Source organism: Lissotriton vulgaris, chromosome 8 (genome assembly GCF_964263255.1).
Source record: "Lissotriton vulgaris chromosome 8, aLisVul1.2, whole genome shotgun sequence".
Taxonomy (NCBI): domain Eukaryota; kingdom Metazoa; phylum Chordata; class Amphibia; order Caudata; family Salamandridae; genus Lissotriton; species Lissotriton vulgaris.
The window spans coordinates 1,127,965,594-1,127,992,510 of NC_141696.1; the positions used below are offsets into that span (position 1 = coordinate 1,127,965,594).

Consider the following 26,917-nt stretch of genomic DNA (forward strand, 5'->3'; position numbering starts at 1 on the left):
CATTTATGTTCTGTAAGTTCTTAGGTGGATATAGGTCCTTCTCACAGCTTTCTAATAAAAGTTCAATGTTCGAGTCTTAAGTGTCCCACATCCACTTTTTAACTATATTAGGTTGTATATGCTTGTTCTTTTTCCATGTGGGAATCATGAATGTTATGGCATGGTGGTCTGACCAGTCGCAAGGCTCTATAGATAAAACTGAAATGTTCTTGTTTTTTTATATTATCCAGTTCAACATAGCTCCTTTCGAGTGAGTTGGCTGTGTGCATGCTTGAGAGAGATTAAGCTCAGTTAGAAAGTCTTTAAAAGCGTTGATTTGTTTGTCATTGTTGTCGTTCCAGTGTAGATTAAAGTCCCCTAAGAATATATTGTTTGCGTCAGTATTATAGTTTGCTGTGATGATCTCCATTAGTTGTTCTATGAACAGCATATTGTTACCTGGTGGGTGATAAAGTGCATGCAGGTTGCATATTTGGTTGTTGGCCGATCTTATATTGAGACCAAGGTATTCGCACGATTTGAGAGGTTCTGAATGTATTTGGCCTACTTCTATATCCGAACAGTGTATGCAGGCTATGCCACCCCCTTTCTTTTTTCGTCTATCCAGTCTCACAATGTTGTACTGAGGGAGCACTAGTAGGCCCATAACCGGAGATGATGATTCCGATAGCCATATTTCTGTGAGGATTGTCATGTCAATTTCATGGCTAATGATGAGGTCAGCTATGACTGATGCATGTTTAGCTGCGGACCTACAGTTGATCAGAAGGCATTTCAACAATTTTCCAGCGTTGTTTGGGGTCAGAATTTGCGGTTCTGAGATTATCTGGACTTGTTGTAAGTTATTAAGGTTAGGTTTACTATCATTCTGTCTGGCCGTTCTATTGGCATTGATCTGGACTGTTCTGATTTCCTCCCCTCTACTGCGTTCAGACATCTCATACTCCCAGGGAAAGGATATGGTTTCTTCTTCTGTTAAGTCTTTATGGTTCCTGTCTGGTCGATTATGCCTGTTTGTTAATGGCATCGCCGTCTCATTACTTTTTCTTTGGGAGTTATATATTAGTTCTATGATGTGCTCTACTTTTTTGTGAGTGTTTTCTGTAATTTCATGTAGTTTTCCATCTCTTGCAGAGAGCTTAGTATGTAGTGCGACATGTTGTTCATTCTTGTTTGAAGCTCTTTAAATTCTCTCATGGTCTGAGGTGATGTGTTTGTTGTGTTCCCCTGTTTGTTGCGTGATTCACCTTTTGTTTTCCCTTTTTTTAGTTCTGTTCTTTTCATCGAGATTCTCATCTTATTGAGATTAGTTTGGTTGTCTGTTCCACCTAATTTGTCTTGTTGGATGCTCTATCCTGGCTTTTTGTACTTAATACCATGTTTGGGTGAGATACCTTTCTTGCAATTCGAGATGTTCTTTGAGCTGGAGTAGAGTGGGGTATAGCTGGGGTGAGGTTTTCTATATCTGGAATTTCCCAAAGTTCAGAAAGTAGCCTAATCGTCGGGGATGCTCCTTGAATGAGGCAGGATATTCTGACCTTCTATGTCTGTATGTATGTACTCAATATAAAAAGACCAATGGAGAGCTGGATACTCATTTACCGGGATCTGAGGCCTAAAACTTGTTGTCACATATAAAATACTTTTGAATTGCCCAGAGTACCACACTATGTTTGGGGGACAATTCGTAGAAGACAATTACTATTTACAAAGTATGATTATTAATGGACAAGAATATTGTAAAAGGGGAAAACGTGATACATAAAAAAATAAAGCACACCGAATGAATAAGTAAAATAGAAATATATATTTACACATAATTTTTCTTTATAGTTTTAAATGATAAAATAAATTAAATTAAAACGGACACCATTCAAATAAGCAAACAACCGTTTTTCTAAAGTGCAATTAAAATGGTAAATTATGGGTCTTTCTGCATGTCTCTCAAGTGTTTACAAGACATATTTTCTTGAATTGGTGAGGATGATGCCCATCTTCGGATTCCGTCTCTTCCCCACCATCTAAATAAGGACAAATTAATATTAATATGTTAATATTCAATTAAATGCACACTTCCAAATTGCAATCAGTTAATAGTAATTGGGAATGAGGGTTTGTGAATTTGGCACCACGCAAAAGTGATGCAGAGACTAAAGAATACATTTCTTTGGGCAATATTCTCTTTCTAGTGTTAGATTCATGGATAGGTTGAAATAATGTTTGAAACAAGTTTGTTGTATCTCAGGGTCATTAATGCTCAATCGTTTACTCCTTAACAAGATGCTCACAATTTGTTGCAATCTTAGATTCCACTTTTCTGAAGTGTTGGGAAACAGTTTCATACCTCTGAATGGGTGAGGGGCAGTGAGGATTCATTGTCAGTCTTGGAAGATACTAATGCTGGAAAACCACTGGAATCCAATTAATATTCATTTAGCCCATGTTATTTTTAATCAATTACCAAGAATTACAATAACAGATCCTGAAAGAAAGTGTGTTCAAATCTCCAAACGATAGCCTTGGAGACATTTGCTATGGATTCATGTTCTATTTGAAACGTTCCTGTAGTTTTCTTCCTCATGGAACCATCTATCACCCACAAAGAATAGACCTGTTAGCATTCCGTTATCAACATTAGATGCTTGACACATCCCATCTGGTAATAGCTTATTTAGAGAGACCATTGCTTTTTAAATCAGAGGTTAAAACAACCAAACGCTGGCATGTGCATTCATATCCCCAGGTTTGTCAAAAAACTGAACAGCCCTCTTAATATTAGGTGAATGCTGTGTCCGACTACTAAAGAAAACGAATGTAGGAAAACAAAAACTGACAAAGAAAGAGGGTAGGACACATGACAATCCAAAACTACATTGTGGAAAAATAGCAGTATCTATGAAACAATGTAGAGGGAATATCACTAGTAAATGTCTGAATCTTAACAAATCGCCTCTTGGAAAATAGAGCACTAAAAACACAACCTAAAATGTATCAATGACATTTCACCATCCATTATTACACAGGCACCCAGATACTTTTTGGTCCTTAGTGAGCTCTATATAAATGCTGCCACTCACTTACAAGCTATAAATGATCCCAAATATGCTTGCAACAAAATCAAACAATGATGAAGACTTTGATGGGAAAATAAATAACGTGTTACGCTGTTTTAGTGGAAAACCAAAAAGGAACTCCTCGATCATAGGATAAATGAGTGAATTAAACTAGTCGGATAAATATTGACCGGCTACAGCCCCCCCTCCTGCTCAGTTCAGGAGATCATTAGATTTGCTGTTATAAGCACCTTGTTACAAAGTCATGGCATCCAGATGAGTAATAAAGGCAGTCTTTTATTCAACTGCAACTACTGATAAGAATAATCACATCAATACAGTCTCAGTGTTCGCCAACCTCTTGATTCTTCATCTATATGAAATTAGTTAGGAGTTGCCACATTTTACTATTTTTTTTTTATTATACACTGACCAAAGGTTTCAGAAGGTCCATGGCTAGGATGTTTCATTTTCTTTCGGACGATTATACTGGTTTCCATCAAAAACCTATTTTTACACAAGTAGCACGACTTAAAGTCCTTTCCAATTTAGTCATACCTCCAATCATGGACATGTACATGTTCAGTATTACAGTGTCATGGTTATCAAGCACTGAGTAGCTAGGACCAGTGCACCGGCACTTAATCATCAACACCAGCACTTTTCATGAGCACCAGCTAAGGGCACATTCATTTATGGTACGCATGGTGAGATTGAGAGATTACCGCAGAATTGGAGGATGTTGAGCCAATGTCGAGACTCCAACCTGGTTTCTAGCTCTGAAGTCGGCAGCTTAGGCCATTAAATCACATCCTCTCCCCACTTTTATGGCACTGCCTCCTGACGAGAACCTCTGAATTATTACTTTTTTTTTTTGTTTGTTTACAAATTAACCACTGGCTTGGACCTTCTCAATCTGGTTTAACACCTTCTTCTAGAAGGTGTATCAATTTAAGAAAAAAAACATGCAAATCACGGTCATCGATTCTACACTACCTGCAACATTTACCACTTCCCTCACAAAAAGACGTGTACCATTGGTCACATTACATATTCATAAAAACACATTCCAGATAATAGCTAATCCCACAAAGAAAACTACACTCGCCAAAGAAGTGTTAACCTCTGATTTAAAAATTCGAATTCAAACGTCATATCACTGCAAATTTCTCGTGGAGCTGAATAGAACCTACTTGCCTACAAATACAACCCAAATCTAATGGAACAGTCAACACCTTAGTCTTCTACAGCTCCAGTCCTAAGAAACTACCCTCACAGGCCAGATTTCAATGTAACCATGAAATCTAAAAAAGGCCACTATGCTCTACCAAACCATCACTACAAGGCTGACCACATTTGAACACCCTGTATCAAGGATGTCCCCACTGAAGACTTCCAGTAACTTCTAAATACATCAACAAATGTGGCCGGGATACTATAAATTTTTTCCCAAAACAATATGAATATTAAAATTCTGCATACCCTGTTATTGCTATGAATAATTACTTAAGCTAGTCATAGCGATATTATCCTAAACCAAGACCGAAGTTAGACTGTCCAAGATAAATTAAAATCATGGGATAGATCAGACAAGAAATTGTTTCCCCACTATTCAACAACGGCATTGCACAAAACATAGCTTCAATATGCCCGAATATGTGAACTTCATAGGTATCGTCCTTGCCAGTATTACTCCATATGCATCCCAAAAAATAAATTCATTAAAAACTCCATCACAGTACTAAAGTAAAAGGACAGTTGCAGGAACTAATTTTGAATACCCAAGGAAGTAAGGGGTAATGGGGCTTCAATTGTTTCAATTTGAGCTTTTCACCTTTGGTGTCGTACGGTGACCTTTTTAATGGACTCAAAATTGATCACCAAACAAGTCCCTTTAGCATTTGACCCTCATAGTGAAGCAGAGTAATCCGATGCTCAATAAACACCTTTAAAGAAGGTTTTAAGAACCAATAACTCACAGCCTACTGGCTTTATGAAATGGTTCTTCACAACCACTCCCTGTTTATGGGCTTTGACAAGGCTGATGTTTTTCTATATCATTTTTTTATTTTGCTAAACCTGCTTTCAGACTCCAATCGGGGAGAAGCCACTGGGCAAGCCGGAGCTACTGAACCTTAGCCATGGGGCTAGGGTTGTTTGTCTTTGATGTCCTGAGTCCCTCCAACTAGAAGTCTGCAAACTGGACCAAGAACAACTACCTCAGCACTTGACTATCATTGGTAGCAATGGGAAGTATTCTCATGTTTCTCAGGGATGTAGTGTAGGGGTGTATAAACTTAGAACTCAACAGTCGTCCATCGGCACAATAATTGAATGTCTATCCCAGTGCTTTACCTTGGTAAAAGTAACGTACTTTAATCTACACACTTAAAATGTAATACTTCACAACATATAAAACAGTGACAATTCTTGTATAGGCACTTGGGTTATTTGCCTTGTATTCTGGCTCAACGCCACTCTTCCCTGGTGTCTGTCCCTTTGGGCAGGTCATAAGTCTCTCCTTGGGATCCGAGAATCTTTTGGGCATGTATTATGGATTAGTTGCAGCTCCAATAGGACCAGTCCAGCCTGAACTGCCAGGTCATAGTCACTCTGAATTGGAGCACAAGCAACCCATGACCGGTTTCAGCCTATCTGGGCCTCCTCGGTCATGTGTAGCTTGAGTCCTATGGCACCGCAAGCATGTGACCCACATCTGGGCATACCCGTCGTACATTGAGAGTCACACTGAAAAACACAAAAAGTGATTGGTGGAATGCTTAACTTAATCTCAGACAGGTGTGGTTCCTCTTGGAACCACTTTCACATATAGAGTGCTGGCCACATGTTTTAGGGCACACAGATTGCTCTCCCCAATCTTCCTTCGGCCAGCAGATCCATCCAGCATGGAGGCCAAGCTGTTCTGGTACTGCAGGTTGTAGGAGAGTAGGGTCTGCAATCCTATGGCCACCCCCGATTTTTGCTTTTTGCTTCACTGGTTTACGACTTTCCCTGGCTGTGGGCCTGCCAATCAGACCCACAGCCTAGCTGTTCTCTCTCTAAATTGACAAGTATGTACCTTAGGTGCATTTACCAATTGGTACTGGGCCACCTTATCAGTCCCTGTACAGCATACCTTAGGTATCCAGGGCATAGGTGTACCCAGGGCCTACCAGGGGCTGAAGCATGTATTATGCCACCCCTGGCTGGCCATCTAAACAGACACAACTGGCTGCACGACAGCTGGGGCAAGGTGGTGTAATCACCCTTTGCTTTAGATATAGTTCCCTATATCTAAACCTAAAATGGACACATATATTCCTATCAGTCACTCCTATGGCAGGCCTTATCAATCCTGAAGGCAGAGTGCTTGGAATTATGTGAGATGGTGCTCTGGCATGAGCTGAGACCGTTTGCAGCTTGCGGAGCCAAGTCCTAATAGCTGTTCCATGATAACGTTATACCATATACTCTTAAGTGCATTATGAACCTCGCGGTCAAATGCTAACTTTGGTATATCATTATCAAAACATGTCGAGTAAGGTGTCATACGAATCGGAATACTACCCCCTCGCCAATTCTGGCGACGGGGGTAGCATTCCACCCTTCTAGAGGGACACGACATGTATGTAACTGTGAACCCCGGTTAAAGTTAACTCGAGCCTCAGCATCACCAAATGGATGCTGCCACCAAAGACACAAGTCTGACCTCCTGCTGCTGGGAGTCCTTCCAGCGAGGGAGGCTTGGACAAAGGGTTTCCTGCCTTGGGAGGTGCTAGCACCACCCCAGACAGGATTTTGTGTATTAGGTAGGCCAGGGCTGAAAGGAATGAGACATGCCTGGGGCACACAAGGTGTCCCTGTGCATATGCCGGTCTAAACCAGTTCCTGGGGCACTCCAGCCCCAGAGCTGGCGCAAGACCGGACAAAGGAAAGGGGGTGTAACCACCCCCCTTCCTGGTCCCACCCAGAGGAGGGACCTAGTCGTAGTGCAGCCCCCTTTAGGAGAATAAAGGTAGGAGCTGGTCCCATTCCAAGTTAGATTAATCTTGACAATTTCCCCGAAGAAACTCTTGACCTTCGACCTCCTGATTACCAGAAGACTGAAGAATCTCCCATATGGTCAGGGAGTGACCATCCTGCTTCGCAGGCACCATCAAGCTCCTGTGCGGTTTGCTGCAAAGTCCTTCCATCCCGGAATCCGACGACCCAGCTCGACAAGACCCGGACCTCCAGACCTCTCTGACCTCTACCCACATCCACAGCACAGCTGGGACCCGTGGGTGCGACGAGCAACGTGGAGACGGCCATATTGAGAAACCTGCACAGAGCTTCCAACACGACCGCCGAGGGATCCTCGAGTGAGTGCATTGGGGTCAGAGAAGCCCCACACCGACGCAGCTCCTGCACCAAAGACCAGCCCCCCAGCATCCACGAGATCTGCGTGGGGCTCTTTTGCCTGGTTGCTGCTTGTCCTGTTGTCTGGTCACTTGCCGGCTGGCTAGTGACCTCTGAGAGACGATCCGAAGAATCCAACACTGCTGGTCTGGTCCCCCCAGACTGGCCCTTGCTTCCTTGTAAAAGAGGAGCACCCCGGACCCTCCTGGTCCGCACCAGACGCCATCTTTGTTCCACCGCGTGGCTTGCATTAGCCAAGGCCTGTTGCCCAGATCGACGATCCAACACCGCCAACAGCAGCAGACTACGTGGGACAGCTCGTGCCTCTAGCCTGGTCGTGAAGAGCAGCTCCTGGTCCGCGCAGCTACAGAGAGAAGCGACCCTTCCTTCACCTGACTGCGGCGACAGCATCTGGTTCCAGCACCGTCACTGGCTAGTGACCGAGACTTTGTCCCCTTTCAGGACTTCTTCTTCCTAGTTCCATCCTTGGAACCACCGGACTCCTCCATCTGGCTGCCTGCCAGCAACTCCTTGTTTCAGGCATCACCGGGATCAACGCAGCAAACCCGACGCAACTTCAGCCCTATGCACCCGCAGCCCGTGGGTTAGGTAACTAAAGCTTCTAGGTGCTAAAGTCTGTGTTCACTCTCCTAGTGTCCAGGTCCACTGTTGTTTTCCCTCCATCCAGCCGGGTTCGTCCGGAATCCGTAACTTTCTAACACTGTAGTATCCATAGACGTTGGTACGCATCGCGCGTGAGAGTTCCCACTCTGCACGTGAGTCCCGTGGGCCTCCTGCTCCTTACTTACCTAGTTTGTAGCGTAGTCCCAGCGGTCCTCCAGCCTCTGGATCTCCTTACAGTATTTTCTTTCCTCGCGTTCCATTGTTTTGAGTATATGGTTTGTCGTGCCCCTAAGGCGCACTTGTAAAGATTGTGCGAACTCGTATTTCCTTTTTAGTATTGTCATGTGCTTAGCCCTCTGACCTCATAAAGAGTTCAGAGGTGTATGTTAGTTAATAAATATCTGTTTATTTTCATAACAACCTGTGTGGTGTCCTTTCACTTGGTATTCAAGGGTTTATATGTGGTAAAACAGCTGGCTTCACATGCCATTCAGAGTTTAGCCTAAAGACTGCTTTTGTCCACGCTACTAGGATAGCTGGTCTATAAGGTTGACTTACAACCAATCACCATATACAAGGTGATCACTAGAACTAGTGAGCATCATATATCAGGCCAACTTCTCACACAGGTCAATCACATAACAGTTGGTAGGCTGCCTCCTTTAGTTAGCAGCATGTTACCTTCAAGGCAGACCGGAGACTACGATTCTTCCAGCAAGTGCAGGCTCCAGGTGACGACCCCTCATCTCTGAAAAGCAAACTGCCGAGCATACACCAGCTCTGGTTGTGCAGTAGTTCTCAGAGTAATCTATGGAGCACTATCTTCTTTGGTGAAAGACAGCATGAAACTGAAAGAGGGTCTGTGGCTCCCACTTCTAGATTGATTAAGCAGACAGGGGATGTGGAATCTCAGTCTGCACTTTCAGAACCGGTTTGGCTTGATTCTCATTTAATCTGCACTCCCTGGCTGCTGTTCAGACAAAGCAGACATAACAAGATGATGGACAGAGTGATGAAACCTTTCAACCACTCCTCCCCAGTCAAGGGATCTGAGTTTAATCCATTGTTCTTTTGCTCACAATGACACCCCAGTCTGGACCTAGCCATATGCTTGATGTGCCAAGCAAAATAAAGATGGATTACACCTAGATCTGTGACTGGGGCTGAGTGTTTGAAAAGTTTTATCACTCCGTCCATCACTTCATTTTAATTTGTGATGTTTTTCTCCATATATAGCCTTTGCAAACACTGATGCTCCTCACAGCAGGGTAGTCTACAGCCTGGAGTACCCACAACAGAGGCACAAAGAGGTGTGAGCTTTCTGAACCTAGCTCATCAACAGTCACACTGACCGTGATCTGCAAAAAGACAAAAGGCTGGCCCCAACTAAAGAACCCTTCTCATCCTTGTTGGACTTGGCCCTTTTTGCAAAGTTATCCCCAAACCTTTTACCTTCTTGATCCTATTGTTCTGACCTTCTTTTTGTTGGCTTTAGGACTCTGGACACTTTACCACCGCTAACCAGTGCTAAAGTGCATGTGCTCGCCCCCTAAATTATAATGGTATTGGCTTCTCCATGATTGGCATATTTGATTTACCCGTAAGTCCCTAGTGCAGTGCATCATGTGTGCCAATGGCCTGTAAATCAAATTCTGCAGGGATACTCATGTGGGTGTCACAATTAGTGATGGAGGCCTACTAGTAAACATGTTTCAGACCTGCCACTACAGTGTCTGGATGTCCAGTTTTAAACCGCCATTGCGACCTAGAAAGTGCACCCACTAGCCAAGGCCCAGACCTTCCCTTTTATTACATGTAAGGCACCCCTAAGGTAGGCCCAGGGTAGCTCCATGGGCAGCGTGCAGTTTATTTAAAAGGTAGGACATGTACTGTTGTGTTTTACATGTCCTGGTAGTAAAATACTGCTAATTTCGTTTTTCACTACAGCAAGGCCCATCCCTCCGATAGGTTAGCATTGGAGCTGCCGTGTAACATCTTACATGTGTATCTGCCAGCTGGAAGCTGACAGAAAATTGGAATTTGGTGTCTCTGGACTCACATTTTAAAAACACATCTTTTAGTGAAGTTGTTTTTTTTATTGCAGGTCTAAAAATGTCACTTTTAGAAAGCTGGTATTTTCTCACTTTCATTATTCTGTGCCTTTTCCTGTCTCTGAATACACGTTTGGGTCAGGATGACAGTTGGGCTGTTGGAGCATTCACTCTAGACAGTCACACAAAGTGAGCTGAGGTGTGCCCTGCATATCGTGATGGCCCATCGCAAGGCTGATGGGCTATCTTGAGCTAGAGTGGTGGGAGGAGTTGACACTGACACGTGAATATGGTTGTGCCTTTCCTTACACAAACAAGTCTTCACCTCCTGTAGTGTGTCTGGAGCCAGGGCAGAGAAAGGCAGTGTCTTGTGCACTTCAAATACTTTTCTTTGAAGTGCGCCTACTTCAAAGGCAGAAATGTGTACAAATATGGCACCTCTGACACCATATACTCAGAACACTTCTGGGTTGAGGACATTCTGCCAGGAAGAAGAGCTGGATAGCGGTCAGGAGGGATTGCCATGTTGCTGTTTCTTTGATGTGTTAAGCTGCTGCTTCTGTCATGGGAGTGAAAGGACTGGACTTTGCTTTCTATATCCTGCTTCAAAGGTTCTCCAAGGGCTTCAATTAAGATTGCCTCATGTTAAGAAGCCTCAGGGCTATCAAAGTCTTCACCTACCAGTACCTGGGGTCTTCTGCTGAGAGTCCTAACTTGCCAGGTGGTGCCAAATCCAGTTCCTGGGCCCTTGGAAGTGATATCTGGTGCAACAAGAGGAAACCAAGGCATCGACACCGATCGAATTCAGAACCAGCGCCTGTTTGCAACTCTGATGCTGTGCCGCTGCCGGCACCGGAGCAGTGGTCCTGCTCAACGCACTGAACGTGACTTGCACCGCAGGCTCTGATGCCACCGCACCACTGCCTGCACAGAAGCTGTGGTCCCTCTCAACACACTGGCCGCGACTTGCATTGCAGGCCCTGATGACGCAGCAGTGGCTCTAAAGCTCTGCCACTACATGAGTCCTGAGCACCGTGCCACCGAAGTCTGTGGTGCACCTCTTCGACAACTGTGGCCTGGTTCGACATTGACACAGCAGAACGAAGCCTCGCGTCTAGACAGTCGAAATCTCATCGCCACTGCTCCACAATAAGGAACTGAGGTGCCGCACCTGCCATTGCAGCATCCCCTCCTCTGCAGCAGTAAGGAACACGCATTACCTTCCCCTGCCCAACCATAAGTTACAGATTCCTCACCTTACCTGCAAAAGTAAGGAACCGAAGGCCACACTGGCTTCCGCGACATCTTACCTCCCCTATGTTTTGCATTGTCTGTTGTTTTTCATGACACCTCCAAAGTACTGTTCTGAGGCCTGCCCGACTCCGTAACCGAATAACAATTTGTCCCCAGCTAATACCACTGGGCAATCCCAGAGCATTTAAAAAGAATTACAGACAGCCCATCTCGGCACAGTCGCGGGTCTCCCCCAAACACAGCCACTATTTTCCTGGGGTACAAATATGGTTGATGCATAAAATTAAGTAGATAAGGTAACTCCCTTGACACAAAATTTCAAAACCTACGTTTAGATGGTAGCTTTCAATTGCATAGATGCTTCAAACGGTTATGGGCCATGTAACATATGCTTTAATCATAAAACCCACCTATAGTAGTCAGGCGATTAAACTGGGAGTGTGTGGTCAAAGCAGGAGGGCCAGGGCATGGAGATGGCTATAATAGTTTAATTGCATTATAGTTAGATGATATTCTTCTCAATATGGTTTATCCCACAGATTGGATATAGACAATGTTGCGATGAGGATCAAAATTAGTTGATCAAAATATTAGCTTTAACTAACTGTCAGTAACATCAGGATTATGGAAGCTGAGACTTCACTTTTATGAGCAGCAGGTAGTTTCATGTACCTCGGTATAATTATCACAATAAATAAAGCAAATATTCCAATCATGAAATTTGAATATAGGACAAGTGAGAAGTCGCAGATAGGCCTGGATTTGTGAACAAAGCTCCCTCTGAAGTATGTAGGGGATTATAAAAAGGTAATACTGCTGGAGTTCTGAAAGTCTTTACAAATACCTCCATTCTATATCAGTTACAGTGTTTTTGATGATTTGGACAAGATGGTACAGACTTTTGCAAGGGAGGCAAAGCTAGGCCAGGAAATCTTACAGAAGCATTGGAAAAAGGAATACTTAAGGTTCCCAGTATAAAACAGTATTATTACATCAATACTTTCAATACGTCTGGATGTTCAAACCAAGAAACCATATGAGATGGTTGATGTGGGAGAGGTGAGCCTCAGAAAACAGTTATCTGGATAGGGGGGAGGCAAAATAGACATGCAGAAGCTCTCGCACGAAGAGTCAGGTTGACTAGTTTGGGTTCAAAGTCAAATATAAACACACACTACTATACAGAAGTCAGGCATTTGAATGACCTCATGTTTTTCTCCTATGTCTATACTTGGCTCCTGTAATTGATGTAATTATGTAACCTGTAACTCGCTGATCCTCATGTAAAGCGCTCTGATACCTCCGGGTCTGGCCAGCGCTATATAAAACGTTGCAAATAAATAACTAAAATAAATGACTTTGTAATGCGCAGCTCTGAGACATCAGACGATAATCAGCTACAGTGTACCCAATAGGTGGATAATGGCATGAAGAAAGTCACTAATATATGGAGGACAACGTAACACACTACCCTACAAAATGTGCACACAGAAGCAAGGCGCGTTGGTATAAAATGTAGGCTAGGAACAAATCCACTTACCTCAGATGTTCCCACAAATATGTTCGGACTACAGTTTAAGGAATTACAAAGTTATGTGCCACCAATTACACACGGCAAATATGACACTGCACAGAGTTGTGTGCGAGGTGTGACAGCATCCCAGGGTTGTATATAGGCATGGTATGGAAATGTGTGACTTCTGGAAGGAGGTACGTAAATGACTGAATGTATTCACTGCGTAAAGAATATCCAATTCTTTGCGCAGTGAATACATTCATTTACATACCTCCTTCCAGAAATCACACACTTCCATAGCATGCCTATATACAAATCGGGGATGCTGTCACACCTCGCACACAACTCTGTGCAGTGTCATATTTGCCGTGCGTAATTGGTTGCAGTTAGTAAACAAAATATTGCGTATGAAACACAGAAAAAAAATAGGGTCCCAGATTTGGCGGTTTACTGAGCTCGCTCTGCTTTGTGGTGTTTGGCAATGCTGTTGATGCGGAAGGCATGTGTTCCATAAGGAACCCCATCGCATGTGAACGTGTGCAAATTGACAAACAAAAATTGTCAGATGAATGGGGATTTTGGTGGAATGAGTGGACAGAATCTGCAGCATTAACAATGAAAAAGTGCAGGTTAATTTCTGTTTAACAATGATTACTTGCATGAATGTCATTCCTAGCCAATGCATATTAGAACTTCTTATCTTATTCATGGGCACCAAGATATATCTCAGAAGGGGATGTTACCTTATGAATCGTGTAATTTGACTGTTTTGTGACATTTGATATAAATGAAAGAAAATACCACAGCTTCTTCCAAAAGCATTCTACAGTGCAAGAGCTAAGGGTGAATCGTATTAAACTTTGTTTCTTGTTACTTCCATGCAACAATGTGAAAGACACATGTCCATTACATTACATTAGGTACTCACTTTCCATGGTTCTCAACTCATTCTGCTGACCAACACTGGGAAGCGATGGATTTAACCGCCACTGTTTAAAGAGAACATTCACATTAATTTTCAATACCCAACTCGGATACTTTGCTTTTTAAACAGTAAATGTCAAGGTACAAAAAATGAATTAACTTATTTTTTTGATGTCTGGCCTATAGACAACATCACGGTAAAAAAAAATACATAAATTCATACACACATTTTGGTCTCTTCACCACACCCCGCAACATTGGTAAATGGGCCATCTCACTTCAGAAAATGGCTCTCTTCAATGTGGGTGGCCCCTGTGCACTCCCGGTACCTGTGCACCCCGCCTAGAAAGCGGTCCACTTCAGTGCCAGGGATGGGCAGGCCACTCTGTGCTTTAGTTCCAGCTCAAAGTTCGTGTTATGTTTTGTGCTGTATCATTATTTTGCAAATATATGCACCCTACTTTTAGACTGCAGCAGTTTTACTTAGTTTATTGTGCACTTTTAATGTTATTGTAATTGTTTGCAACAAAAAAAAGCCATTCGCCTGCATTTCAGGGCGGTAATGCTATATGTTTTATGTACTGAAATTACACGATGATAGGCAGTACAAATCGGGGAAACTGGAATATGCTTGCCAAGGAAAATACTTTGACAGATTAAATATACTTGTGTAAGTGTATATAACTTGTCATTTAAAACGGAGCTGAAAATCCACGTACATGACCAAACGCAGCGCACCTTGTATTGTACCTCCCAGCTAAACATAACTTGCGAAGAGGGGTATGTTGGTGGTGGTAACTTCTCAAACATGTTAACAGTGAGATGCTCTTTGCAGCTACCCTCACAGGGGTTTTCTGTCAATAGTTCTTTGATCTTTATAGAGCACGGATCATGTAGCCGACTAGCATCACATCACAGTCCAGCATCTGCATGGTAACCTGGCCAGGTTGCTGCAATGGATGAAATATATATATATTACCTTTTAACACCAGTTCCCTACAAAAAGGTATCTTCAGTAGGTTCACAAACACTAAAGAGTCTCGCCCAGCTATTAGAACACTTTAAAATGGGCTAAAGAAAACTTTCCAAATAAACAAAAAAAGAAAATGTATGAAATGGCAGCATTTGCTTGATTCTCGTTTAAAATCAAACGTATAGGGAAAATATTTAAAACACCAATGTTCAGTTAGAAATTTAACAAGCATTGGCAAAGTCAATGGGTTTTCCTTGGAAATCAGGTGTGATTTTTCTTTAGTTGAGTGCAAACAAATGCTGCAAAAAGAAGAAATAGTAAACATGTTGCTGCCTAAATATGGGTGAAGGCTTGCAATGATAACTTGTAATTAAAAAATGTTATGTTATGTTATTGTGAATTTATAAAGCGCTCACCCAGAGGTCTCTAAGCGCTATCAGCGAACGTCCAGTACTGGTTGAGAACGAAGTGGGCTGTTCAGAGTGACCCCCATGCATCTAAGAGCAGTACAGTTTTCAAACTCTTCCTAAAGCGGAGGAGATTTGTTTCCTTACAAAGTTCAATGGGAAGGCGGTCCATACCGGAGGGGCTAAGGTCGAGAAGGCTCGCCCACCCAAGGACAAACGATTGTACCGGGGGCAGGCCAGGTTGCAGGCATCAGCCGACAGGAGGGCCCTACTTGGGCAATAATTAGTCAATCGATCCTTAATGTAGCTAGGGGCTGAGCCATGAACAGCCTTATGCACAATACAGAGACTTTTAAATTTAGCTCTCTGTAGAATCGGGAGCCAATGTAGGTTCTGCAATTAGGGCGTGGCCTGTGTATGTCTGGGTTCTTTAAAGATTAATCTCGCTGTGTCGTTCATTACCACCTGAAGCCTGGCCAGAAGATTTTTTGGTAGACCATGATATAGAGAGTTACCATAATCGAGACGCGACAGGATCAAGGCTGAAACTGCCAGTCTAAGGGAGCCGAAGGACAACAGTGGAGACAGTTTCTGAAGCGGACGCATTAGGACCACAGTAGTTCCAACCACCGCCGACACTTGCTGTGTCATGGATAGCAAGGCGCTTGATACCAAGGCTTTTTACGACCACAGCCGATTCGGGGAAGAGCCCCAGTTCTGCAGGCCAGAACAGGTCATTCTAAGGGTTTGAGGTTGTAGTGACTGCTAAAACCTACGTTTTCTCAGGGTTGATTTTTAGCGAGTTTACCATCGGCATACTTTTAACAGAACGGTATTGTTGTTTTCTAGCAGGCAGGTGTACTAACAATAGGTTATAGAAACCTTTTTCAGGTGTACTTACAATAGGTTATAGGAACCCTTTTCAGGTGTATTTACAATAGGTTATAGCAACCCTTTTTAGTTTGAATGCACATCACAGAAAAATATGATTTTTATTAGCGCAAATAAATGATACTTTTAATTAATGTAATCTAAAAACATTTTTTAAACAAAGAACAACAAACAAATGATAAAGAAAGGAAATAAAAAGCATAAGCACATTAAATTATTATTCCAGCAGCTACAACACGGACGCACACTTTTTAGGTGGCTGTACATGGGAGATGTACAGGTGCAATCAGGAAAAATTGCATCACTTTCAGCTCAAGAGAGCCAATGGCTGAAGTGGGCTGACTTACTGCCTTCTGCTTTATGCTGAGATGGGTGGAACCAAAATCTGAAAGACTGTTGAACAGAACAATAAAAGAAGGTGACTGATCCGAAGCCCCTTTCTTATATGTATGTACTATTTATGATACTTTAAATTTCATCAGGTTTTCAAAAATACTAAAGCTGTCTCTAGGCCAGACCTAAAATGTATAATAGGTGCTCAAAACTGTTTTTCTTCTTTTCCCTTTCAAAAGGGACAAATGCAATGAAAATGCTATCACAGGCGTGCAGCCTATCACAGAGAAAAATGTGCTGTCATTTTAAGACTGACCACAGGCAGGCTTGCGCAATCCCAGCATGCTGCTCAATGAAAGTTAAACCCACAGTTCTTATTTCCAGCTCAAGAGATGGCGAATCTAGAACTTCGGCACCTGCTCTTTTTTATTCTTTTTCATATACATCCTAAATGAAACTCAATTTTTATTAATGTTTTACAACGTTTTACGAACTCCAAATAAATATAAACCTATTAGGTTAAGTGTAGTTCAATTTTTAAATCTCAGGCTTTTTCTGCCTATAACTGCCCTGCCTTTGACAGGAATTTGACAGACTGGTAATCTGCAGCAAATCTTTCTACAGTTGTGCTCTCTGGTCTGACTTGTTGGAATTTGGAATTTTAAGAATGCGATTCCCACATAAATATACAAATTGCGATGTAATTTCTAAGTCAGAGTTTTGAGGGCGCTGTTGTCAAACACCAATTGTTAACAATACACATAGCTTTGAGTTAGCCCCCTTCAACCAGCCTCTTTTAGCCACTGGTTTGAGATTTTGTCAATCACAACTTGGCTCAGCCCAGGGGAGTATTAATTACTCACTTAAAGCTATTGGCTGGTTGGGTATAATCTTCTGCTTTTGTGCTGGTGTTGAACTGCATGAGGGCCTGATTTACAACTATTGCCTTCTCTGTCCACTCAGCATTAAACTCAGACTTGTTGGTTTTGCCAATGCTTGATGTGCATCAATTTGGAGTTTTTATGTGCACAAAGCCTGCCTTAATACGCATTGAAGGGGTTGCATATGTTATGTTATAGAAATGCTTATAAAGCGCTCGAATGCCGAGGCGTCTTGGCGCTGAGATGTGCGAGTGAGGCAAGGCAGAGGGATAGACTAACCACTACCCAGCATTAAACAGCCAGGATTTTAAGATTTTTCTCAACGATGAGAGGTTCGGCTGCAGTTCCAGGGCCACCGGTAGTTTGTCCCACATTTGGGCCGCACAGCAGGAAAATAGACGCCCCCAACCCCCCATCTGGCTCGTCTGTACCTAGGAACACAAATCAGGCAATGATTGGTCGAACGTAATTCTCGCGAGGGTGTGTAGAGCCTGAACCTGTTCTGACAGTCCTTTGAGCCACCCCGTTCCGTGCTTTATGCACCAAGCAGAGTGCTTTAAACTCAATTCCATGCTGGACGGGGAGCCAATGTAGTGCGTTCATACAAGGGGACTGATGTTGCTATCTCAACATTTGAAAGTGCCTTTTCCGTGGTTGTCTACATAGATCATGATGAAGCAAGACACAGGACTCAAAATCACAATTTTAACAAGTCAGTTAGTAAGTACAAGTTTACATACTCACTGTGTATTTTCCAACACCTTTAAGTTCACCATACTTCATATAGGAAATATCTGCCTTCTTTTTGCCAACATCTACATCACCCGAGTAGATCTGCTTGATCCCTGCACCTTTTATTAATGGAATACATTCATCACACGGGCATTTTGTCACAAATATCATACTCCTTTCTTCTGCTTTTATTTCTTGACACCTACATGGATTGAAAATATGTATGTAACAATAAGTAAAAGTGGTATACTTTGTAATAGCATAAGCAAAATGCTAACATTATCCACTCTTCACCAGAGAGCAAGCAAACAGTTTACATAGAAAATTATGTACAATGCGAGACCTTTCCATTTAAAGTAAATGGGGATGCTTCTGATCGAAATATGTTTAACTAAAAAGCCTGAACGTGTTGTGCAATGTAAAATGTTTCAGAGACAAGAAAGACAGGACAGAAGTACAGACCATTTTATGGTCCCAAACACCCTGAGATTCTGACCCACAAACCGCTTTTTGTTTTTAAAGTACTAATCCCATTTTAGAAATCAGTAAACTTTTAACCAAAACCTAAAATGGGGTTGTGACCCCATACTAATTTGGTACTTCAAAGGGGCTTGTCCAGTAAAAATAGCGAATCATTATTATATGCATCACTGTTTAGAAGCTGAAATCTGGTTGCAAAATTGTGGAAAATTATGGACTGCGGAGTAGGGGTGATAAAGCATTTGCAAAAAGCAAGAGGACCCCTGGGACCATCTCTTTGTGAATGTAAACAGAAGTTTGTTTAGGAGTTGCAGTGGTCCAGGTGACCACTGCAAATTCTGAAACAAACTTAATCAACCACTATCAAAGCCAATAGGGCCCGGCAAACAGAGAGCTTTTGGCGCTGTCAATGTCAAAGTCCTTGGGCCTTTTCAAATATGTCAAATTTATATTAAACAGTCCACACCACAAGCCCTAGCACACATTGGGCCAAATTCAAATAATAAAGCATCACAAAGGAGGAAGCCTGTTCTATGAGGTGATGCAGGGAATTCTAAGTGACATTTCATCGGACACAGCACATGGATCTATTGTTCTGAATAACCGCATAATAGGGACAAACAAAAACATCTGTGGTCTGAAAATACAAAAATACAGGAGAGGCTGAGTGGGTTAAGATGCCTCTCTGTAACCTGCAACATGCACCAGGCTATGATTGAATGGCCTCGCCTGTTAGCTTTCGGCACTGTGCTTTCAAGAGCGCTTTTAAGCAGTGTATGTTCGTGGCTGCAAGGAGGCTAGAAGGAAAAATATGTGTATGTGGCATGCTGCGGAGTGGAATTATGTTGCATGATGTGGTTTACGTGGAGTGGCATCGTCTGGCATGGAGTGGCATGCAGTGGAGTTGAATTATGTAGCATGATGTTGAATTATATTTTGCAGATTGCAATTATGTGTTGTAAAATCATGATCGTTGGAGTGGAATAGTTTGTTGTGGAACTGTGTTGCATTGAGTGGTGTTATGTGTGCTGGAATTATGTGGCATGGTGTGCAGGAAAGTGTAGTAGAATGATATGCAGTGGTACTATGTGTTGTGGAGTGGCATGTGTTTAGTGGAATTAGGTGGCATGGTATTGATTTATGTGGCATTATGTGGAATTCTGTGGTGTTGTTTGGATGTACGTGGTGTGTAGTGGAATTATGTGCTGTGGAGTGGAATTATGTGGAGTTGAATTGCGTTGCGTGGAGTGTAATGGAACTATGTAGCATGCAGTGGTATTACGTGAAGTAGAATCATATGCATGTAACGGAGTGGAAATTTGTGGAGTTTAATTTGTTGGATTGTAATTATGTGATCAGCAGCATGCAAAAATCACAGACAAAGGGGATGGGTATGCGACTACTAGCTAACCGTATGTAGAGTGCAGTAGTTATCTAAATTCAATGGTATTTTGGTATTTCTGCCTAAAGGTTTTGTAACGTTATTCAAAGGGGAGAATTTATGGACATTACCAATATTTGTTGTTAAATTGGTCTGAGGAGGCGTATCACACCTAAATTACCAGTGGCAGAAGAAAGCACAAAGGAAAATTAAAGCTTTAAGGGGTTCTTCAATCCACTTCTCTATAAATGGGATAGTGTTTGGGTTTCTTCATTTTGTTTTTCTTTTTAATAAAGCGGTCTGATTTGGCGATTGCAGCTTTATGCAAAGTACCTGGGAAGTCCGTGAACACATGCCGCAATAAAAGCAACGCCCTGCTCCAGTACTAGACACGTCGCCGAGCATGAAAGCCGGATATGAAACACACTCCGAATGCGGCTCTATACAAACAAACACCTGTAAAACCTTCAAACACATGAGCAATAAAAGCAAAGCCCTGCTCCAGTTCCAGCAATTTCACCCGAGTATAAACACTGAAAGTGACACGCACTCTGGGAAATCAGTAGTTGCCGGTGAGAGAGCAATACAACTCTGCACATACCTAAAAATAACAATCCGAAGTACAACAATCAATGCCCTCTATCGAGGTCATATCAGAGGCTTCCATGGTTTGAAATACCTCAGCTCAATCGAGAATCACTTCAGCCCCTTGTGCTGCAAAACTCAGAAGCACCCGATAGAAAGAACAGAAAGCATTCTCACATGCCCCACCTAATGCGACTGAATGGAAGGGTTTGTTAACAAACGTAAGATTTTGGGCTCAACAGCTCCTTCGATTTCTGCCGATATGACAGAAAGCGATGCTATTATGAAGTGATGAGGCTGCAGGGAAGCAAGGCTCCTCCCGGCAAATAGAAAGGCAGAGAGCGCAAGCGAGAGCGCAAGCCATCATGTTTTCCCCGAAAGACTGGTGGCCTGATGATGCTGACCCCCCCCCAAATACCATCTCTTCTGCCCGAAATTTGGGCATCAAATTCGATGACCAGCTGTCTTTTAAACAACAAGCAGTGGCTGTGGCCGGCACTTGCTTCCATATTATTAGATCTCTGAGGAAGTTTTTTATCTTCTTCCTCTGTCAGCAAGGAAAATGGTAGCAGTTGCTTTGATGACATCTAGACTGGACTACTGCAACGGCCTGTATGCGGGAGCAAATAAGTCCGTTCTCCACAGGCTGCAGATGGTCCAGCATGCAACTGCCCGTTTAGTGCTACGATGGCCTCGCAAGTCATCTGCTTCGGCAGCGCTTAAGGCGCTCCATTGGTTACCAATCTGTAAGCGGATCCTGTTTAAGATCCTTCTGATTACCTTCAGAGCCTTCCAACAGCAAGGGCCTAGATACCTGTCCAATGGGTTCAAACGATATCAGCCCATGCTCTGCCTGAGGTCCGCAAATCAGAACTTGTTGGTAATACTCAGATTTAAGCTGTCAACCAAAGGTGGCAAATCTCTTTTCCTTTTAGGCACCAAGGCCTGGAATAAACTCCAGTCACAGCTCCAATCGATGCCCAATGAGAGCCACTTTAGAAAGGCACTTAAAACATGGATTTCTCCCTAACTGATGTTGCTTGCAGAGCACTGGTGTAAAGTACATTGTGACTAAGTTCGCCTCCATTTCCCCCCAACCTATTCCATCTGAGTTGGTGTTGAGCGCCAAGATACTCCTTGGAGTGGTAGCAGCGCTATAAAAATGTACCTTACATTACATTACAAAAATCGTGTGTAAATAGCTTCTTGTAATGTGACTCAAAGTCGCCTCGGGAATAAAGCATGACGAAAGAAGGAGCTTTCCCGTGAAATGAGAAGGGTAACCCACGCAGACACAGCTGAAAGAATGTGATGAGATAAGAACAAGATTGACAGGCATGTTTACGCAGCTCGGAGCCAGTGAAAACACTAGCGCTGGTGGTAAGTGCTATTCAACAAAGAAAAAAATAGTTCCTAAAACCGATGCTAAAAGGAGACCAGTAGATTGGTAAGGTAAACTGTTCCATCCTCTCGAGAAGGGCTATGTAAAAGAAGAGGCATGACGCATACATGCCATGGACAGATGGGGAGAAAGAATAGGAGAGCAACAATGGAGTCAGCAAATGGGAAGCCTATAGGCAGGCTGAAACCCACAAAGTGTATATAACATTGCTCGAAGAGACATCGCATGTGCTGTCTAGCCGAGACCTAAAAACATAGTTACTGAGCTAAAAGAAACAAGGGGAATATTTTTCCTCAAAAGGTATGTGAGTGCCAAATATGCTCTTTACCCTGCTATTAAGTGGGCTGGAAATGGGCCGTGTTTACGTTGAAGGCTGAGTGTCTTTATTCGACCTCCACAGAATTGAGGGAAGAAAGTGTGTGTCATGGGTTGGCTATGCACACCTGGGCTCACTTAACAGGAAGTAGATTGAGATCTGCGGGGAAGGGGATGTGCAGAAAAAACTTGAGCCTCTGAGGGTAACAGGAAGTAGCAGTGCTTTGGTATGCCTGGAAATTCCCTGCTCATTGGATATCACCTGCCCCGATGAGCTGGGCTTATCGTCATATATGGTCACAGGAAGAGGGAGGGAGCCTGCTGTTGCAGGGAGGAGGGTGCGCGGGTCACAAGACATTCCTGCTGCCTGCCATTGTTGAGTGGAAGAGCTGGTTTTAGTCTGCACAGGCCCTTGGGTCTGGATTGTGTAATCCTTATCCCGTACGCAGAAAGGGCCTCCTCCCGTGCTCTCTCGTGTGTGAGCTCAGATGGTGACTCAGAAAATGCAGTCATGCTGCTGTATGGCAGGCTCGTGGTGAAAAACCAGGTGGGTCCTGGCTGTGGAGTGGCACACTGCGGGTTGTGTGCTCTAATTTGCTCTACTGCAGGGAACTGGGGTGCAGGTACGCGGCTGCCGCTAAGTAGGGAGCATACTCAATTTCTAGCGCCCAGCTACAGGAGGACACTTGGAAAACAAGACCCACTCTCATGCTGGAAGAAGGTATGCGTGAGAAGGAAAGTACAACGAGCTGCGCATTTCAACAAGATGCCTGGTTACGCAGCTCAGAGCCAGTAAAACACGAGCGCTTGTGTTAAGTGCTTTTCAACAAAGAAAAAAGTTGTTCCTAAAACCGATGCTAACATAAGACCAGTAGATTGATATGGTAATTGTTCAATGCTCTTGGGCAGGGCTAAACACAGGAAAATGCATGACTCATGCATGCCAGGGACAAAAAGGGAGTAAGAATAGGAGAGCGACAAAAGCTTACTTCATTAAAAGGTAAACAAAGACATCTTGATTAGCTAACCATTACAAGCCACAATCGCTGTGTTGGCCGCCAATCCGAGAGAATCACAATTTGCTAACTGGCTCATTAATATTCAAGTGGCAAGTTGGATTACAACCCACTTCAAATCGGAATTTTACAAACTAACCTATTAGTACGTAGCTCAGTTTGTAAAATTCTTTACAGGTCACAAAAATACTAGTGACAAATTGCAACCAACTGTTTTGACCAACAGTTCGTAAATCTGGCTCTATGTACTCCTTTTTTGTTCATACTTTTAAAATGTTGACTGCTTTGGCATCCTTGACCCCAAGAAGTAGCACAAAGAAGACTTATTAGCTAACATCTCTGTAAATAACCCATAGGTGCCTCTACAGCTCAATAAATAGTTATTGTTCACAGAATTAAAAGGGCCATCCAGTGTTCTGAAATAAAACACGTTCTCTTCAACCAGTCTTGCATTTCTAATAATCAAGAACAACTGGCATTCTAGAATGATGATATGATGGATGATGTCTGGTTGACATTTGAGATGTATTGATTTATCACTCGCTGGATTACCTCTTTAGGTCCCTTTCCTCTTGAGGCTAGACCACACTCTTAGCATTTCTTTTATGTTTGACACACTTTGTGCTTCAGCCTTTATTACATTTTGCCACAAAAAGTATTTAGGCAATATGTTGGGAATTCTAAAGGTATAAATGGAAACCAAGAAAAAAGCCAAAATATCATAAAAGTTTGAGCTATTTTATGAAAAATTGGTAAATGCTTTGCAAAAAGTATTTTTTTCTTCTAAAAATGGCATCAAAAAAATGTTTACTGTGTTGAGAACACTCCATTTCCAGTTTTCTGGAAAAGCCAAAGTTGTAAAAAAATGGTTTTTTAAATTTCAGTTTTTGGATTTTCCTAAGTGGTGGTTATTTTTTCTCCCTATTTTTCGTGGTTTCTACATAGTTGCAGTTTGAGTTGGAAACAGGTGAGAAACTAATCCTTGCATACCCCAGTTTGAGCCAGTTCAGGGAGCCCTTGGTTCCCTCTCTGATGTGAAATTAAACAACTGACATGGGAGAATCCACACCTCTGTCCTCTGGGGCTTCTAGTCCAAGTCCCGTCCTCCGAGGCAGTTCACATTCCACTTTCTTAGTATATGGTTTGGTATCCCCATGGAGATCACTGTATTTTATGCTACTTACAGGATTGCTTTTGAAGTATTCAAATGCATTGTGTTGATATCTCTGTGTGGGAGATATACCAATGTATTAGTGAGGGTTGTGTAATAAATAGAAGTATTTTTGTTCACACCCTGTGTGGTTTCTTTTCATTTAACTTACACTACAGAATAAACTGGTATAAGAAGCTGCCTTACACTCCTTCAAGATAAACCTGAAGGCTGCTCTCCACAGCGAACACTTTGAGAGCTTCTTATGGTTATCTATGGGTACTGAAGACCCCTACAATCACCATAAGGGTTGTCTGGATTAGTGTAAGGTGCCTAACTTAAATAAGGGTGCACCATATACTAAGCCAGCCTCCTACACCCAGCATTTGCAGATTATCCCAAGCTCAGTGTGGTGCAATGCCTCAAAAGCATACAAGAAAATGACTGTGGAGATTTAGCCTCCGGGAGAGGGACAACTCCTCATTGAATTGAGAAAACTGTTTAAAGCAGTATCTTCCCCGACTATAGCCTGTTGGGTTTGATGAGTGATGCAAGAAGCTGGCAATGATACCAAAATATTTGGTGCAAATTCGTCTAGAGGAGCAATGGCTTTTTGTCTGGGTGCATGCTTGAAGGATCTCATGCACGCTGCAGACTGGTCTTCAAACTCCACTTTTAAGATATTTTATTTGAAGCTGGTGGTGGATGTTGTAGCCCAATTGGTGGTAAGTAAGCTTCAATTCTATTAAAGAGACAGAGGTGAGGATTATCCCACCCAGCGCTCAAAGAAACGTGACCCTACCCCATTCTGGAGTAAGTACTTTGTTTTTTCTCTCTATGGGGATTCGCTGTGATATTGTTTCATGAAAGAAATGTTTGCCTACCTGTGCAAGGTTGTCGTTTTCTGCTCAATGAAGATAAGATGTTTGTTTAGACTGGGTTCAGATCAAAAATGTGGTTAGAACAAGAAAATAAATGTTAAAAGCAGATAAAACTTCATTGCACCATATTTTTTTCACACATTTGCTGAATGCGGGTCCTGTATTGTTTTTGCAGTCAACCCTTGACCCCCAAAAATTATCATTAAATACCAATTACAATAAAGCAATTAGAACTAATGTGCTTCTTTCCAAAAACTCCAAAGGGAAAGATTTGTGGCAGCTTTGCGTTTGTGCTGAACTGGTTGGTGTAGCAACAAGTAACTGTTTGTAGGTCGAGTAAAAATATTTACATCTGCTTCCGGCTGGTGGAAAGTGTGCACAGTAGAGCATTGGGGGTTCTTATGTTTTTGTTTTATGTTGTGCGAACTTGACCCAGAGGTATCAGAGCACCTTACATGAGCACCAGTTGTATTACAAACAGACACATTCATTTTTTTTGTTAGGCATGGGGAGATTACGTGATCTGCTCAGATTCACAGGATGTTGAGCGTCATTTCCGAGAATCGAACCCGGTTCCTCAGCTTCGAGATCGACCGCTCTAGCCCTTAGGCCACATTCTCTCCATGCTCCTGTACCAAGAGTTCGACTGAATCGACTGGATCAGAAAATACATAATTAGGGTTGTGGCCGACATCATGCAAACTCGAATCATGTGCTTAAGAAATTCATAAAGTTGCATTTAAAAACGGAAAACAAAATAGCAAAATGTTGCATGAGACCTGTGCACAGCACAGCCAGGCAAGACACACAAACTAACATGCTTAAACAATATTGATGTAGGGAGTCTGTCATGGGCCCTTGTAGTCAGTGCAAGGAAGGATATGGGTCAGCACTGAGAGTGACCTATAAGGGAAATACCTTTTTGTTCTCGCAGTCTGAAGCTGCAACTAAGTACTTATAGAGTATGAAAGCTTGCAAGAGAAGCAATGGTGTTGATCAGACTTAGATGCCCAGGAGTGTGTTGGTGACTGTACGTATGAAAAATAATGTGCTTAACAAGTGCAGCTTTTTGGTGTTCTAAACCCAGTCTGGTAATTGGCAAGCTATCTGTTTTGGTCACCTTCCAATGTTAAAAGTGCTCTCTCAGGTGCAAATAAAAACGTTTATAAAATGCTTTTTAAAGTCTTTCAATGTCTTTAAATTCAAATAGAGTTGGTATTTTGGTAACAGTTGTTTTCCTAAATTCTGTTGTGGAAGAAGACTGCTTACTCTCTTTGCAGCTGTTATATAACACGATTGCAATTAAACCTTATCCTAAGCTATTGTGTTATATCAAACACCTAGAAACAGTTTTATAAATGGAAGACCTCATTTATGAGAGTTATTAACTGCCATAACTGTTGCCCAGGAGGAGTCTATAGTGGAACTGCCTAAAGAGAGTAGAGTTTAGACTGATGAGTGATAAGAGCACCATTTTAAGTATGATTGTAACAAAATGATTTATAAAAACAATTTGCAACAAGAGGACAAAAAGTCACAACAAGTGAAGCCACTGGTTCCTTAGCCTGATTGATAATCATCTTTTTGTATTGTTTCTCTAAAAGTAATCGCTTTAACAGAATACTCTACTAGTTATTAACCCAACAATACCCCTTTGGCCACCTGAAGTG

At 42.5% G+C, this 26,917-nt stretch overlaps 1 protein-coding gene across 1 annotated transcript in view; it reads right to left on the minus strand.

Moving 5' to 3' along the window:
- Positions 1–974: 974 nt before the first annotated feature.
- The window catches only part of CDADC1 (cytidine and dCMP deaminase domain containing 1), a 237,259-nt gene continuing 211,316 nt past the window's right edge, over positions 975–26,917 (minus strand). Inside the window, exons 7-9 of the mRNA XM_086934977.1 lie at positions 18,050–18,239; positions 13,825–13,885; positions 975–2,021 (exon numbers count right to left, since the gene is read on the minus strand). Coding sequence (XP_086791103.1) covers positions 1,945–2,021; positions 13,825–13,885; positions 18,050–18,239 — 328 coding nt within the window. The 3' untranslated portion in view covers positions 975–1,944. The remainder of the gene's footprint in view (positions 2,022–13,824; positions 13,886–18,049; positions 18,240–26,917) is intronic.